The 16,850-nt window shown below is 42.0% G+C and overlaps 1 protein-coding gene across 1 annotated transcript in view; it reads right to left on the bottom strand.

The window, feature by feature from the left end:
- Positions 1-7,535: 7,535 nt before the first annotated feature.
- Positions 7,536-16,850, bottom strand: part of PDIA5 (protein disulfide isomerase family A, member 5) — a 95,833-nt gene continuing 86,518 nt past the window's right edge. Inside the window, exons 16-17 of the mRNA XM_009327175.1 lie at positions 10,836-10,970; positions 7,536-7,742 (exon numbers count right to left, since the gene is read on the bottom strand). Of these exons, the coding sequence (XP_009325450.1) occupies positions 7,662-7,742; positions 10,836-10,970 (216 nt within the window). The 3' untranslated portion in view covers positions 7,536-7,661. The remainder of the gene's footprint in view (positions 7,743-10,835; positions 10,971-16,850) is intronic.

Raw genomic sequence — 16,850 nt, forward strand, 5'->3', positions numbered from 1 at the left:
CCCAGGGAAGTGGTGGAGTCACCATCCCTGGAGGTATTTAAAAGACGTGTAGATGTGGTCCTTAGGGACATGGTTTAGTGGTGGACTTGGCAGTGCTAGGATAATGGTTGGACTCAATGGTCTTAAGGGTCTTTTCCAACCTAAACAATTCTATGATTCTGTGATTCTATGAACATGTACAATGACTTGACTTGTAAGGTGATCACAGGCATTGGGCATGGAAGAAATACAAGTTTTGAAGAAACAGAGAAGAGTTGGGGAGGATTTGGCTGAGAGGTACTAGATGGTTGTTCCAGATAGTGATAAATTACACGTGTTATTGTCTTCTTGGTGCTTAATTTTTAATTATGTTGTGAGCAGTACACAAATTGAAAGATAACAAATTAAATCAAGACTTGAAATTCAAGTCCACCGCTGACCCACAGACTTTGCGTGTCCTTGGACAAAATGCTTTCTCATTTTTTTTCCTCTCACTGCCTCATCTGTAAAACAGAGATAACACTACTTCTTTTTTGCCAACCTGACTATTTACATAATAAAAGCCTTTCCACGCATGACAGTCTCATATATTTGTACAGCATCTAGCATAATGAGGACCTGGATCTGGGGACTACAATACAAACAATACACAACAATTAAGATTATGCATCCATCCAAAATATACCTAATGCACCTAATACTGCAGTACCTCGCCAGAGAGACATGACTATTACACGGTGAACTCTGCTTCTGTTACTTCTGCAGTCCCTCCATTTGTTCTGCTCTCTCGCTTAAGGCAGGCTTTGGCAGAGAAGTGGGTTTTAGGAAAGTTAGGAGTCCTGTGGCTACCCATTTACGGTTTCCTGCAGGTGGAAGGAGTGCTGGACCCCAAAGTCCTAAGGGACCTGCAAGGAGCTGGGCAGCATCACGCAGAGGCTCTGCGTTTCTGTAGCAGCTCTCCTGTGGTCCCGTTCTCCTCCCGCTGTATTAGGGAAGGTCTGCCTTGAAGGCAGCTTGTTCCTCTTTGAAAAGGGAAAAAAAAAAGGCCTCAGCCCACAGTGTCTTGTCCATATTGTCACTGGGGAGGACTGCGTACCCACCGCAGGCCAGCCCAAGCACAGAGCTGTCCTTTCCCGCTCGGTAAGCAAATCCTACGCTGTTGGAGAGGTGTCTGTACATTCTGGAGATGCAATAGGAAATGTTGGACCTGATCACCCTGTTCCACGCTCATGGGGTGGGGTACAATAATAAGCGTCCCCTCACCAGCAACCTGGAGACTACAGGATAGAAACTTCATTATTATCTTCACATTTTCCTAGGAATGAGTTTACGCTCAGTTTGGAGAAAGACAGCTTCCCATACCAGAATTTTTGGGAAGTGGGAAGCTCTTTCCCCATAACCTGCATGGCCAGAATATAATGCCAAAATACTGCTCTCGACGGAGATCAAGCTCGGTCTGTGCTGCAATTTCTCCACACGCCAAGAGAAAGGAAAATGGATGGTGCTTGGCTGGCCTGAGCTGGTCAGGCCAGGCCTTGAGGCTGGGTTGGCTCTGCAGCTACTTGGCACGAAGAGGAGTAAAAGCATGCATAAATTAGGAGCTCTTAAGGCCAATTTCCTTGTTTGGTCCCAGAGTAACTGACTGAGGGCCCCTGACGTTTGCAGCAGTAGACCAGCCCCTCCCCACAGACAGGTGACATTTTTTAGTGCTTCCCTTGTGCTGGCAGGTACACTATTACATTAATTTAATTGTGCAGCACTGCCCTGGCTAAAAACCACAGACATTTAAAAAAAATTAATTTCATTCCCCCCCTTCTCTTCACAAGTTTTTTACAAACAAGAACAAGAAAAGTGATGGTAACTGGATTATTAATAATACGTAGTAACTGATTAATTTGGTTTCACGTACTGTGCAAGGAAGAGTGCACTGTGTTGTGGCTATTGTTGTTTTATGGGAACTGAGACTAGATACCAGGTGTCTGTTACAAATGTTAGGCACAAAATTAAACACCCACGCGTACTGAAAGGACCATCAACACGACAGGAAGAATTATTCATTTTGCAAGCAGAAAAATAACAAAGCAGAGGAGTGACGAATGCTCTAGAGAAATCCAGAGCTCCAATTTAATGCATGGGATAAGGACCTCTTTTTCCAAGTAAAGATTCCCAACTCTTGCAGTTTCTTACTTCTCCATAATTTAGCTGTGCACGTATCTGGCATTTGGAGTGTGACAGATTTACACATTTGCTACCAAACGAGCTGCAAGAGCTAATCAGCTCGCACAGAATTGCACATATTAATGAAGAAGGCTCTTCTGCATGCCTGTGATGTAGACACCCACTTAACTGGGGCACCAGAGACTAATTTGAAAGGATTTTGTTCACGTAGCAGCTTTTTTCCTATGATGAATGCTTGCAGGGAATTGTGTTGTAGAAAGGGAGGGAGCAGTATCTACAAAATCTGACTAAATGGTTCTCATTACTGAGCGATGGAAGAGCAATAGGAAAGATAATTTATTAGTGGCTCAAAGCTAATGAGAATAATTAGCACTATGATGCTTTCCAAGCAAACACAGAATGTTCCTTAAAGAGCACCGTCTCCCTGCAAGAGTGGCGAGTGCTCTGGGCAGGAGGACAGAGGACTTCCAGGGGCAGGAATCTTACAAACCAAGGACCTGGTCCGGCAGATGGGTGGAAACACGTGGACACCCTCCTGGCTTTAATTATGGGCCAACATTGGAGCTGCGATTCCCTAAATCTTTTTTCTGACCTCAGAAACAGCTACACCGGGCTATGAATACACAGAGTTTACAGTTCAGCTTAACTCCTCGGAAACCACAGTCTGGATATCGCTGCCTTAGATACCGAGATTTTTTGCAACATTGCATCATACAGTGCCTGCCAAAACCTTGGCAAAAGCTGAGCCAGTCAAGGGTGCTTTGCAGGGAGTATTTCAGCGGCGCTGGTCAGTCAGACATTCCAGGAGTCCTGGTTGCCAGCAGATAAAATGGTATTTGGAATCTTTTCCTTTGTAGAAACACTGAGGTACCCTCCTTCCTTAATCGGCAAATAAAAGCAGGATGCACAGAGAAAGCATAGCATCTTCTCACGACCAGCCACAGAAAATAACGGGAGAAGTTTTTGTTTCCAATCAGTTCCAGCACAGAGCCGTTACGTACACAACCGGATTAGCCAAAGGGCTGCACACCCGCGGTTCCAGCGGAGCCATGGAACGCTCAGGGATGCTGGGCTGCCAAAGGCAAAAGAAATGCCAGCGTTTGGCCCCGGCGCTCAGCACCTGCTGATAAAAGCTAATTTCCCGCCCTCCCAGTTTTCAGAATTTACCCCTGCAATCCCAGCGTACCATTACAGACACAATCACGCTAAAGTAAACCTATTAAATTAAAATGAGATGCACATGGACAACAGTCCCCACTCCCCTGAGTGTCATTTTGAGCGAATGGCTTGTTTCATAGTTTGTAAAATGCAGTTGGCAAGGGTTAAGCGCTATTCTAGGAAATCCGTACAGGCAACATTTCTTTCTCGTAATATAGCAATATCAAGAATATGGAGAGTGATTTTGCTTTTTATTTTTTAAAGGGAAAACAGACTGAGAAAACATCTGTAGGCTAAGTCACCAGGTCTTGACTTTTCTTTTGAAAAGCAGTTAGCCTCTAAAATCAAAATCACCCATGAAGCAATTCCATCTGAAACGAGACTCTGTCTGAAGCATTCTCTTAGAGCTTACTCATGATGGGAGTTGCATCTGCTTTTTTACTCCCAAATTAAATGCTGTAAGAACATAAACTTTACCCCTCTAATCTTTTTTCACCATTAATATCAGTCCATCTTTGTGGATGACTATTGGGAGAATTTTAAGTCAGCAAGATTCGGGGAGCTAATTTGGTCCGGGTGGGAGTTTAGAAATATTCCCAAGGCTGTTTTACGCAACTGCAACAAGTTGGGAGGGGCTTGGGGGTCACTGGGGCTATCAGATCCAGAATGCAATTTTACAGGGGGAGGAAAGAGAAAACGGAGATTTGCTAGGTTGCTTTTCCTGATTCAGATTGGAAAGCAAGTCTCTTCCAGTCTCTCCTGTAGGAGTTGCTCTAGTTTGAACAAAGAAGGATGTAGTTACTGGGTCAGAGATAGATGGAAAACTCCCTTACAACAGAAGGCAAATTATCCTCTTGGGTTGCAGGGGACTGGGATGTAAGATTATGCTCATTCTGGGACTCCAATCTGGGACTCCCATATCCCAGAGATCTCAGGATCCCAGGAACTCTCCTGGGATCTTGTCCGGGCTCCCTTTTCCCTCCTTTTGGTGGATGAAACAAATCCAAGATCTCAGGCTCTTTCATTAGATGGGAAAACCATTTCCTATCCAGCTGCTACTAGTCTGCACAAAACGCTTGGTCCTGCTCCCCCTCCTCTCTTGGTCCAACTACGAAACAGGACTAACACAGACCTGTGGGCTATTCCTGTCTTGTTTTGAGCCAACGCTGAGGAACAAAGTGATACACAATCCTTGCTCAGCCTCTCCGCGGTGTACACGTTTTACCCTTCCTCAACAAGATGTAATCTGCTTAGGGTTAACTGCGTAGCAGATGTCCAAGACCTTTGAATCACACCTTAAAAGAGCTGAAAGACCAAACCATAATTGCAAGAGCAGAATCTCTGATTCACTGCAAACCATTTGTTATCAGCAATGAAGTTGATAAACGATTCATGATTTGAAAGCCCAGATTACTCACTTTTAACCAGGGCAGAAATTCCTATGTGGTTATGAACGCCCGGGCTATGCATCTACTGCGATGGGATGGGAAGTCTGAATGTGTGAAATGACCAACCGTTTAATTACACAAAATAAGAGCTCTTACATATAACATACTTTCCATTCACAGTTTGTGGAAAAAAATGAAGTATTTCAATTTCAACTTGACTGATGCAAATACAAACATAAACTGACTTCACTAGCAAATATAAACACCAATTTTTGCTTTACTGGAGGCAACAGAATTACAACAGTGTAACTGAGATCCAGACCTGGTCTACTAATTAAAAAGGCTTGGAAGCAAAGCTCCGAGCTCATGGCACACTCTAGTTCACAGTAACTAAGGCTTTTGTCAGCCATTTGATGTAATCGTTTATGGTGTTCAAAAGTGTATTTTTCCAAGACCATTCTGACCATAAACCAGATGAATCATGACCCTGTAACAGAAGGTAAATTATTCTCAAATATTTTATATTTGTGCATTAACACATGATTAGCCAAGAAAAAATGAATGCCCGAGTCCAAGAAGTAACTGACAAAAGACTGAAGGGAAAAACGAGAATCCGTAATTTTCATTTTATTATGGTGTAACCAGCTGTAAGGAATTACTGGTCTGAAGCACAGTGTGCAATTGTCCTATCCTAAACATTTACTAAAGCCTATAATTCAGAATGATCCTGACTAGTGATGTCACCATTGGCAAGCTATGATTTTTTTTTTTTTTTTTAAGAAGTCTACATTTCTCAGCAATTAGCACAAACATAGGCACAGCCTATGCACAGAAATGCTCAAGCGTTTCTGGAGACTGTATTTCTTTAATGCCAGCTGCTTTGACTCTGAGATCAAAAAAAATGCAGTTAAGTTCTGGACTGATCATACTTGATAGCTTGCTGGTAAGCAACAGAATTCCTGTTTGAATTCAAATGGCATCAATATGTATTATTTCCTAAATGCAGGGCAGAATGCTTGCTACTAATGTGAGGATAGCTTGAAAGAAAGAATTGCCGTGATCTTATGCAAAAGTACTAAACACAACATGAAGTAACTATGCTAACAGAAAAGAAAAAAAAAACCACAGTAAGAGACTTAATAAATTAAGCTACTTTCACACTAGGATATTATGTACTACCAGGCAACTGATTTTTTGAGTGAAGAGACTCATCAGGTGCCTAATAAGAGAAGATACTTGGCACAGCTCCATCGCCGTTCAAATTGATGTCATGGTTAACAAGCTGGCTACCATACAAGGCCAATCAGGCTACCGGTATTCCAGATTACTCACTAATGGCTTCAGCAGCTTAATGATTGCCAAGCATACAGTGCCATTAATTGGGCAAGAGAGAGGAGGAAAAAATATCCAGGGAGGAGGTAAGACGCCATTCACCTCCTGAGTAACACAGCACCAGGTTGTCCATTAGCACGGCCTTCACCGAGGATCCAAACTAGCAAAAGGAAATGAGACGGGCAGACTGAGGAGCAAGAGGAAGATTTCAGACCCAAGGCACAGTTCTTTACTGTAAAAAGCTGTTTCGTCCACCCGTTGAGTGCCAAGGCAGATGGAGGCCGACCCCTGCACCGCCGAACACCCCGCCGTACTGCCCAGCACACCCGGACACCGGGCTGTCCCCAGCAAAGGGGTGGTGGGCACCCGTCCTGTGCGCGCTGGCTCTTCCTAAACCACCACCAGCTACGGTTGTTCACCCAGCAGGGAAGAGCTGAACAAGGCTAATTAATGATAAAAATACTTTTCTTTTTTAAATTTTATTTTTAGTTCAAAGTGAATCACAACTTCCTGCCCCTCCCTCTCCCCTCCTGTGAAGACATAAGTACCTCCAGATCAACGTCTTTTTTTTTTTTTTTTAAGCATCAAGAGTGTATCACATTTCAACTGCTGCTAATACAGGTTTTACAGTGATGATTTTTGTCAGAGAGATTGTTTATGCAACTCCTTAAAGAGCAAAAAGGAAAAATCCCATATGAATGCAGATAAACTTTTGGAACGTAAACACGTAATAAACACAATTACTGCATTATCAAAAGTATTATGCATTTATCAAAAGAGTTGAACATAACACTTTCCAACACATATTTGATATGGCCCAATCATAATTTGAAGGGAGACTGTATACCCTATAAAGGTAACTGTATACCCCATAAGATAATCACTCCTGCCATAACTTACAGATGCATTTAACAATATTGATGCCAAAAAAAGGAGGGTTTAGTTTAATTTTACCCACGCTCTGCTGATTTTTGATACTTGGCTTAATTAACTCAATACGTTCTATAAAGGTGTGTAAACAGTCCTGATGTAAAGACCAGAGAGATTTAAATGAAATCAACAGATCTGGACTGGTCAATGTTAATGTCTTCATTAACTCAGATACCTTATTTATCCCTGAGCACCTTAAAATTGTTCCCCCAAATCTCACTGAAGAACATGTAACTATTTCACAAGAATGTAAAACTGCATTTGGATAAATCTGTGTCTTACAAGTCCCATTTTCCTTCACTGGATTAAAAACAAAAAACAAACCAAAAAACATGTCCCCTCCCCTTTGTTTTTTACATGTACTGCAATACCTTTAAAAAAAAAAAAATCACCCTATCAAACAACATCACCTACAGACACACTACAGACTACAAAAATATTGCATAGGAGTGTCAGTGGGCATAGTCTCACGAGATGAGAGAAAATGCTAAGTTTTCTTTAAAACATTATGGCAACATTCTAATTTATTTTCCTTTTAAAAATCAAGTGGTTTCACTTTATTTCAAAATTGTACAAAATGGCCATGGCTGTTATAAAAAAAAGTCTCTGTCTTGAGAATGTGTGAAGTCTCAGGTGCATTAACAAAAGACCTGGAACCATTCACAGTGCAGCAGAAAGCTTCTTTTGAGGCAGAAACTACAATTCATCCTTCTTCTTTCCTACTCTTTCATGGTCTCTTTCTCTCAGGGTTCGCATGAAAGCGGTGAATCCAGACTCCTGGTTTTGAAGAAAGAAAAATATGGGTCATATTTTTACAAACAAACCAAAACAACGCGTCAAGAACACCTTTAGTTTCTGTTTCCCACTGCAGAATATAAACTAAGGAGCAGTTACTGCTTCTGTGTTGCCTCATCGTGCAGTGCTCTGGTCCAGTGCCGCTTCGCTGCAATGCAAGGGGAAAATATCCACACAGATTCCATGTCAAACTTTGAAGAGATGGAACGCAGAGAGAAAGGCCCTAAAACTCACAGGACAAGGTAAAATCTGTCCCTAGAAGTGCCATTGATGCCTTTTTGTCGAAAACACTCAAAGATGTTTTCAAGCCGCATTTGTATGCTACATGTGTCATTTTGAAAGCAGTTAGTGGGTCATTTGTTGGCTATACACACATTTGCCACTGTTCCTCATCCCTTAACAGTTTTGCTCATGATCTTCCTCCTTTTCCACACATTCAGATAATGGGAATTACATTTTTTCAAGTTACTATCAAAATTATTGTTAAACAATTTCATACCTGGATGCCTAGATGCTGACCTCTGTATTTCAACAACTTAGGATTTCGGATTGTCTAAGGGCTGTTGGATGCCAGCAGTTTCCTCTTCCAAGGAAAGCTCTGAACACAACTCGCAAGCATTTCAAAAGGCTCAGATGGGTGGAGGGGCGAACACCTGTGTTTGAACACACTGTCTACTGGTACACCAACACTACAGTTGTTTGGGCAACTGATCCCACCCAATGGGACCATTTTTTACTTTTAAGCAATCCTGAAACACACCAGTCAAAACTGGAGATAAAAAGGGAAAATACGAAGAGGTAGAGAACAACAAACAGAAGTCAAAGTTTGACTTCAAACAATGTTGGGGAACAACAAAACAAAACAAAGAAAACAAAATAAAACAAAACCAAACCCCAAAGCTAGGAAGCTTTTGAGAAGGCTGAACAACAAAACACTCTTCTAAAACTATTCACTATTCTTCCACTGGGGAAAAAAAAAAAAAAAAAAATGAAGTGACAAGTTTTGGCCATACGTCATCTGGAGACATCTGGCAATCAACAGCCCCCATGAAAAGACCCCAGTTTTCAAAGCTGTGTGTCTGGAAGTCATTTAAAGTACACTTGGGTCAGAGGGTGTCCTGATCCTTCCTTGCTCGAGTTGCTTGGGGTGAAATGCCCTAAAATCTCTACTCCGGAACTGCAATTCTCTTGGAGGTATGGAGGACCCCTTACAGGCTACTGCTGGGGGTCATGCTCTTCCCGATAGCCAGTGCTCCAGTGTGGGGTGGCAAAGAGCTTCTGCTCTACTGGCCATGACTCCTGCTGTAGCACGTCATGTTGCTCCCACGGCAGCCGACATCCCTCTCCCTGCCCACATGAAATGATGATACATCAGCTGGACCACAGTGAACTAAATGCCCACAGACATCTACTCATTTAGTGCCAGAATCAGGAACAGAAAACAGGTCCCCTGGCTCCCACTGCTCTCTCCTGAGATTTCTTTTGCAAAATAGGAGGTGGTTGGCCAAGGTGGTTCAAAAGGTGTTGTCATGCTGATGAGAAATCCTTTAACAGTGCAATCCCTTGTTACTGAAAGAGATTTGTGATCAGACCTGGAAACTCCATGGAAGGCACTGTGCTAAGCACTGCGCTAAGCACTGCCTCCAGCGTTACCACGGTAGGAGATAACAAAACCTAATTTGATGCTGCACAAGCAGAAGACCAGAGGTCCCAGGAGACGTGGAGGGGGAACACAGTTGTCAGCAGCAGAGAGATTGTGATGTTCCTGTTGGGTAATTTAATTCTACCCAAGAGAGGGTTGGCTGCACGTAGGGGATTAGTCAGTCCACTTTCCAGCATAGGGATAATCATCTCCCAACTGCTTTGGCCTCAGAGTACTCCCATCTTGCTAAATTGTTTTTATCAGCCACCACAGATACTTCCTTTCATACATCATTTCTGTAAGTATGGGTTAGAAATACAAAAACCGTGGCTGAAATTTTACTTAATTGTTGGCTACTGCACCCATCTTTACTTTTAAGAAAAGATCCACAATCAGAACTAAACACAGTATCCATAACAATGCCTGGATCAGCACCATAAAATGGTAATTACTGGGGTCCTAATGCTGGAGAAAACTGGGAGGCGAAGCTCCATGAAGACTTCCCTAAGATCCTGACTGACAAAGCACCTCAGAATTTGGCTTTTTTCTTCACGCTTCTTTATAATTTGGTGAGCTGTAATAGCAGCAATAACTTTCAGGCAAGGCTCTTTTATCAAAATCACTGGATGGCTTGAAGACCCCAAGTTCTTCTTGCAGACCCTAGCTTCTCCAGGCAATCAATCACTGCTGAGGAGTAACCTCCCTCTAGGAGGTTATGACAAAGAATGCACACAAGTAATTGGACTGCTCCCTTATTTTCAGACACTTTACAACCACGAAAGGCATTATGCCATTTCTGCCCCTTGTACTCACAGCATGTAATTAGCTGACCACAGCAGGACAAAAGAATGAAACTTCAGCCCATGGGCTAGATGGCACAATTTGTCTTTCCATCCTGAGCTCCAGGAGTGAATCTGATTCAGGGCAAATGAGATATTTAGTTTCCCCCAGTCTCCAAAGGACAGCTTTGTCCCTGCTATAAAACCAATGGTTTGTCACCATTTGGCAGCCTGGCGGACCCATAACACGTTTGCAGTATATGTGCGATCCAGATCCAGAACTGATAGGAGTAAGTTCTGTATTTTCTGGCATTTCTGCACCTAGCAGCAGCCCATGCAATAAACCCTTCACTTTCACTCGGTCCAAATTCACTTGCAGACTTCAGCTTAAAGAATAAAATATACAACAAAGCATTACCAAATCTAATCCTTTTTCCTCTTCTCACGTTCCTAAAATAGAGCAAGTATGTTCCTAATGCAGAGATGTACAGGGGTGTGGTGCACAATGACTTCATCCATGTAAGACAGTAACAAAAGCAGTTAAACATCCTTCCAGCATGATAAAAACTTACTCTGCAGTTTTCATTTGCAAGGCAGTACAGACAGAGGAGACCTGCCTCTCTGTATCAGGTGATGACTCTTGCTTTCACTTACCCCTCTTTCTCCGGTGTATTTTTCCACAAATTTCCCGTAGTTGTAATAGTTAAAGGTGGGGTAGCCATCAACCCCCTCTTGCTTACACAGGTCGTGATTCTGTCCTTTGGCACAGTCCACTGCAGCGTAGGCGATCTGAAACGCAAGTGATCAGCATGAGGCAGGAGAAGACAAAGCAAGACTCTGCTTCATGGTTATGCTGCTGCAGCTTAGACTTAACACTAAGAGAGACCCAAGCCTTCTGCCAAAAACGCAATGGCTTTTGTAATGGCTCAGCTGTGGAGGAAGATCAGAGGGTGGTCATCAGGTCAAGCCACATGAATGGAAGAGTAGAAGCCTGCTCCCTCCCAATGAAACACTGCGCTGCTCGCACAGCACCTGGCCTACGCAGCTGCAAGGCACGTTCAACCCACACAGCAGAAAATCACCTTCCTAGCCTCCCCGTTGAGCACTGCGTTAGATTCCAAATGGGAAATCCAGAGGCTGTGTTAGTAAAACCAAATCCAAGCATGGCAGTCACAGCTCTGTCACGCTGCAATATTTTTCCTGCACTTTGGTTTTAACTGATGAACAGTGACAGGGTGACTTTGGTAATGGTAACGGACCCACCTAACCCAATCTCCTTCCTGTGGCATGCCTAATGCTTGGAAAAGTTACCTTTTCTGTTCTTGGACAAACATGGCTGGTCACTTATGAAGGCTATTAATAGATACCCCAAATAGCTTTTGTAAACTCCATTCGGTTCTCCCAAGGTCAAACAGGGATGGGTAAGAGGCCAGAGCATTGTCTACCAAGTAATGCACACAGAGAAGAAGGTTGCTTGCTTCAATCTGAGCCTGGGTTTATGTTTCCTTTCCTGTCTTTTTTCAGTCTATCTTTTAAGGTAGGGACTGTATGTTATGTGCAGCCATTAGCAAAGTGGGCTTTAATTCCTTTTGAAACCTCTAGATGCTACTGTCACACAAACAAACCCTGAGTAGGAAACAGCCTGCCATGCTCTCAGCCTGTTGGCAGCAGAGCAACACCCTCCATCCCTGCCTGCTTCAGCACAGGCAGAGCGAGGAAGCGCAACCTCACAGCCCTAGAGCATCAGCTCAGGCTAACCCGAGTTTAGAGCATTTGACATTTGAAACCTGAATCTGTGAAGTATTGAGGAGGGGCTGCACTTAACATTTCTGATGTTGAAACAAAATGCAATTCATAAGCTTCTACTTAAAGCAGCTGAGCCCTCTGCTGTGATTTCACACTGACTGTTCCTGCGAGCGGCAGTTCTGGCTCTGAACGTACACTGCTGCTTACGCAGGCTTGCCTTCACAGCCCCGTTACATGCTCTGCTGAAGAGCAAGCAGGTTTAAGTACAAGCTATGTAAAAAACCAAACAAGTTAGAGGAGTGATTTTTGCAATTGTGGGTTACAATGTATCAAGTGCTAATTTCATAGCAGACACATCTTAACTTGAAATTTCCGTTCCACAAGCCTCCTTCAAACAATCTGATCAAAATACCTTTCGCTTGCATGACTTTAGGGATGCAGTTGAACTGTTCTTCCATAATTAAAAGATCACTTAATATTCCACAATGCCCTCCAGTTTCATGGTGACACTGTCAAAACGAGAAAACCTGATCTCATTATCCTAGCAGTAATTAAAGAGATTGGCAAAGCCAACTTCAGTTAATTTGCTTGTTTTGTTTTGGCTTTGAAAGCCTGACAAGACAATACTCAGTAAGATCTCGCTTGGGTCTATCTTCAGATGGAAAGCACTATATAAAGTGAGCAGTGTTCTTACCTTAAACATTTGGTTTCTGTTTTCCCATTTTAAACATTAATAAGGCTATTACAGAAACAGGAGACTCTCGAGCTGTTAAACACACATATGATCACTTTTTTTTTCTTTTTTTCTTTTTGTAAACAGAAAGACTCCTACTCATTCAGGGCCAGTTAAAACAAAAAGTTAGGAATAATACACTGCAAAGAGTTTCATCTAAGTATTTATGCCTTCCTGACCTTAGCAGCCAGCCAAAATTTAGAGCCCTGTTGGCTACTTCTGTGTAAAGGAAAGCTTACGAGGGAGACAAACATTTATTTCATGTCACAGTATTAATGTAGAAAGAATACTTGAAGTCCTAGTTTCCTGAAAACAGGAAGAATAAATAAAACACTTTTTTTCCCCCACTGCTCTAAATACCACACAGGGAGACATTACAGCCAGAAAAAGGGGAAGGTATATGTGCACTCATCCAGATCTTAGTAGCTGGTCTGAGGCATGAAACTGTTGTGACTGATGACCCATCTGTTCTTAGACAGTGTCTCGGAGATTAAGAAAATCAGGTTTTAGTACATTGGAAGGAAGAGAAGCCCCCTTTATCTGTACCTCTCTGAAAACATCTAGACTGGCTCTGGTTGGAGCAAAGAGCCCAATTTCATTTACAAAAGGCTTTTGTGAGAATAGCCCCCAGTGAGGAGAGGGTGCAATGGAGGAATGCAATGCTATAAGCTACTGTTAACCTTGTTCAGCACATCGTTACCTCAAAATAGATGACTGAGGGACCATAAGGAGGTGGCTTCTGAAAGAAATGCTTAGTAGTCTGCTTGAGATACAGCTCTCCTCTACAGCACATGGAAATCTAAGCTGGTCCATCTGTCCATTTGCTGTGCACTGAAATAATGCACACAGATTCCAGTTTATGTCTGCCTGCAACAGTCACATTAGCCTAATGCTATGCCTAATCTAACAGGTCTAATGGCGAGGGACACATATACCTGAAGTAGCGTTTGGAGGACGTGTCCATGGTTTGCCATTCTCTGAAATGCTCCTGATGCAAGCTCCCACACAGCCCCATGGACTCACCGCTGCTCCTGCAAACGTCATTTTGAGCCCAGCTCTTCATACATTTACAGCCAGTCAGAGAAGAGAAACAGCAATCTTCAAAAGCCTTGTAACTCATACAGACCCAAGCAAAATTTCATAGAGAGACATCTAATTCCCAAGATTGTATCCGAGGCTGCATTTCAAATGCCCGCTGCCAACAGTAGCTGAGTAAGAGTACTTAGGAGAGCTTGAGTGATTACTTTAGAGTAGAAATGTTAAGGCAGCCTAAATATAGAGGTTGCTACCATCTCTATGTGCTCATTACCATAGCATCACAGTCCTAATTGTCTTGCCTGTCTCACAGCGGAAGATCAAATATAGTGCACTGCACGAACAGAAAAGTAATGCTGAAAAACACTTGTAGCAAAACACGCTTCTGGACTGAGGACCGGTTCCAACCTCAATTCTATCAACTTCAGACAGCTGAACTCTGAGACATAACTGGTATTTCAGCAAACAGCACCGATGCCCTTTGCTTCATTCTGTTTGTGTTTTCATGGACCGTGAATACTGAGCTCCATTTCTAGTAGAGGAGTCTCCTGCAGCAGTTTTCAGTTAGGGTGAATTACTTCATGACTATACTGAAAGGCTGCACATAAAAAGATGCAGCCCACAAAAAGAAAGGCTTTGCTTGAGTCCTGGCTCAAGTCAGCAGTGATACATTGCAGGGAGGTTTTCCTCTCATTCTCAACCTTCTTAGCAACGATCAGTTTTTCTGCATTGCTAAAGAAGGAAACTGAGTCAGGAAAAATAACAACCCAAAAAACCTCTACCAAAATGTGGTTCAAGACTTCTAGAGACTATTACTCTCAGAAACGATCTTCATATTCAACTACCAGCAACAAGTTAATGAATTTCACTAGAAAGCATAGGTTAGCAAGACTTATATGCTTTGCCTTGTAAAAACACTAACTTTATTCAACCAGAAATTTCAGACAGATTAAGTGTAAGACATCCCTTAGGAGCCAAGACACTTGACATCACCTCTCATGAATTCCCTCTCATCAAGAGGGGGGAAAAAAAACCTCTAAAAATCTGTGAGAGCAAGAAATTCTCCTAACGCTGGTGTAAGACTTAAGAGTGTGTGCGTGTGCATATATATATGTCCACTATGGAAAAATCCAGCGTAACAGCTTTCAGAAGACAAGATTGAGTTTATGGAGATTTTGATTGTTAGGGCTAAAATTTAATTTCTTGAGCTTTCTTAGCTTTCCTCTAACCAGAGGGAAAAAATCCACTGAAAAAACATTTCAGGATGAAAAAACCCTAAGTGCTATATCTGCAACACGCACAAAACTCCACGGGGTTATGGATTCTCCATAACCCAAAGCTGTGCTGCCTTAGATATTGACAATACACCATTATATACAAGTTCTCTCTCCAGAGGCAATGCTGTTCAGGCTTATCACCATCCTGTTCAGTAGCTGTAGCAGGAATAGAATAGTTATCAAATGAAAAGACAGTCAATCAGAGACTGTGGACCCCAGAGGAAGTTCCTTGGAGTACATCCAGCTTTCTTAATGTTATTGGTAGTTCCTCACAACTGGTATGCAGCTTATAATAATTAATAATACCAGGTTACTATGCATAATAATAATGCATAATAATTATGCATAATAATAACAATTAAAAAATAATACCAGATTAGTATGCATTTCTCCTTTATTCCATAGTCAGTATAGTTTAACACAACTCTAGCAACATCTTGGACTGGAAAATATCTTTATCTGAAAAGGGAAGTCCCACAGCAACATTTCATGGTTTTACCAAAGAAGTGGAAGCTTAACTATAGAGTTGCAAACTTAACTGCACACAGCATCAGAATCTGAGCAATGTATGACCAGCTCTGAAGAGCTCTTAAAAAAGGAAATAGAGCATGGCATATTGTTCAGATGAAGTGGTCTGATCACGAACACTGAGCTGTTGCAAAAATCAGAACTTTTCATTTAGGTGCTTAAATAGAAGTGCAGCTATGCTGAAAATGGGACCATTGATCTCCGTGTGCCTCAACTGTAACAGAGGATGATGCCTTGTTTTTTTTTACTGCGTAAGTGTTAGAAGGAAAAAGAAGTACTTGCAGTATCATCTAATCATACATCAGGAATCACAGTTCCCTTCCAACAGAATTACGAAACAACTTCTTGCTCTAGAGAGATCTTGCAGGTAAGGAACACAATTACATCCAGTGGTTCAAATAAATGTGTAGAAAATTGAAAGTGGGATCCCTTGACCTTCCAGGTAACTCCTCCTTTCTATTTTTAAACCTCTCATTTTAACAGTTTGTCTCCCAGTCACCATATGATGATATAGTAAAAATACCCCCTGCAATCCTAGTTGCTCTCCTGTTAAAATATGTACTGCCACACACTGGTTTATTGATTCAAGGAAATAAATCTCTGCTGGAGCTAATATTGACTTTTGTTATGAAAATGGAAGTGAATAACTAACTGAATATTGATTTGAGAGAGGAATGATATATGATAAGCTGAAAAAAAATTGAAGTAAAATTGCAGCATGGAAAAGAATGCTTCCAAGCAACATTTTTAAAGTATAGTCAATTCCAGATGACAATTACCTGATTATTAGAAAAAAAAAAAGTCTGTTGTTGCCAAATGTCTTAAAAGCAACTAGGAATAAGACAGATGTGCATTCTTCTCTGATTACTCCATAGGTTTCTATTTATATTACCTGTTCTGGACCCTAACAGCAGTTACGAGCTGGCCTGCTAAAGCTTGTTGCAATCCAGCTACTGTTCTCAATGTGAAAGGCCTTGCACATGGAAGATTCATTATTAGCTGCCCTGATGTGCCATAGCAGCATTACCATAGCTGCAATTCATCAGCTGTTCTCAAAGCAGACCTATTTGCAAAGGGAAGATCCGTTAGTAGGCACCATGATGTACAGTGCTAACATCACCATATTTAATGAGTTTAATTAAAAAGAAATTCAACACATGCTTTTTAAGCAAACAGGGATCAAATTCTTGGCCAAACTAAAATATTAATTCATTTGGATAACTCTGTACAGTGATTTGGTTGGTATAATGATTTTAAACCATGGTTCAAACCATGGTTCACAACACACACTGGGGACTCACCAGTTTCACTGCTGTCTTGCAGCCCCCCGCTAGCACCGCAGCTCACCCC

The sequence above is a fragment of the Pygoscelis adeliae genome, unplaced genomic scaffold (genome assembly GCF_000699105.1).
Source record: "Pygoscelis adeliae isolate BGI_AS28 unplaced genomic scaffold, ASM69910v1 Scaffold227, whole genome shotgun sequence".
Lineage (NCBI taxonomy): Eukaryota > Metazoa > Chordata > Aves > Sphenisciformes > Spheniscidae > Pygoscelis > Pygoscelis adeliae.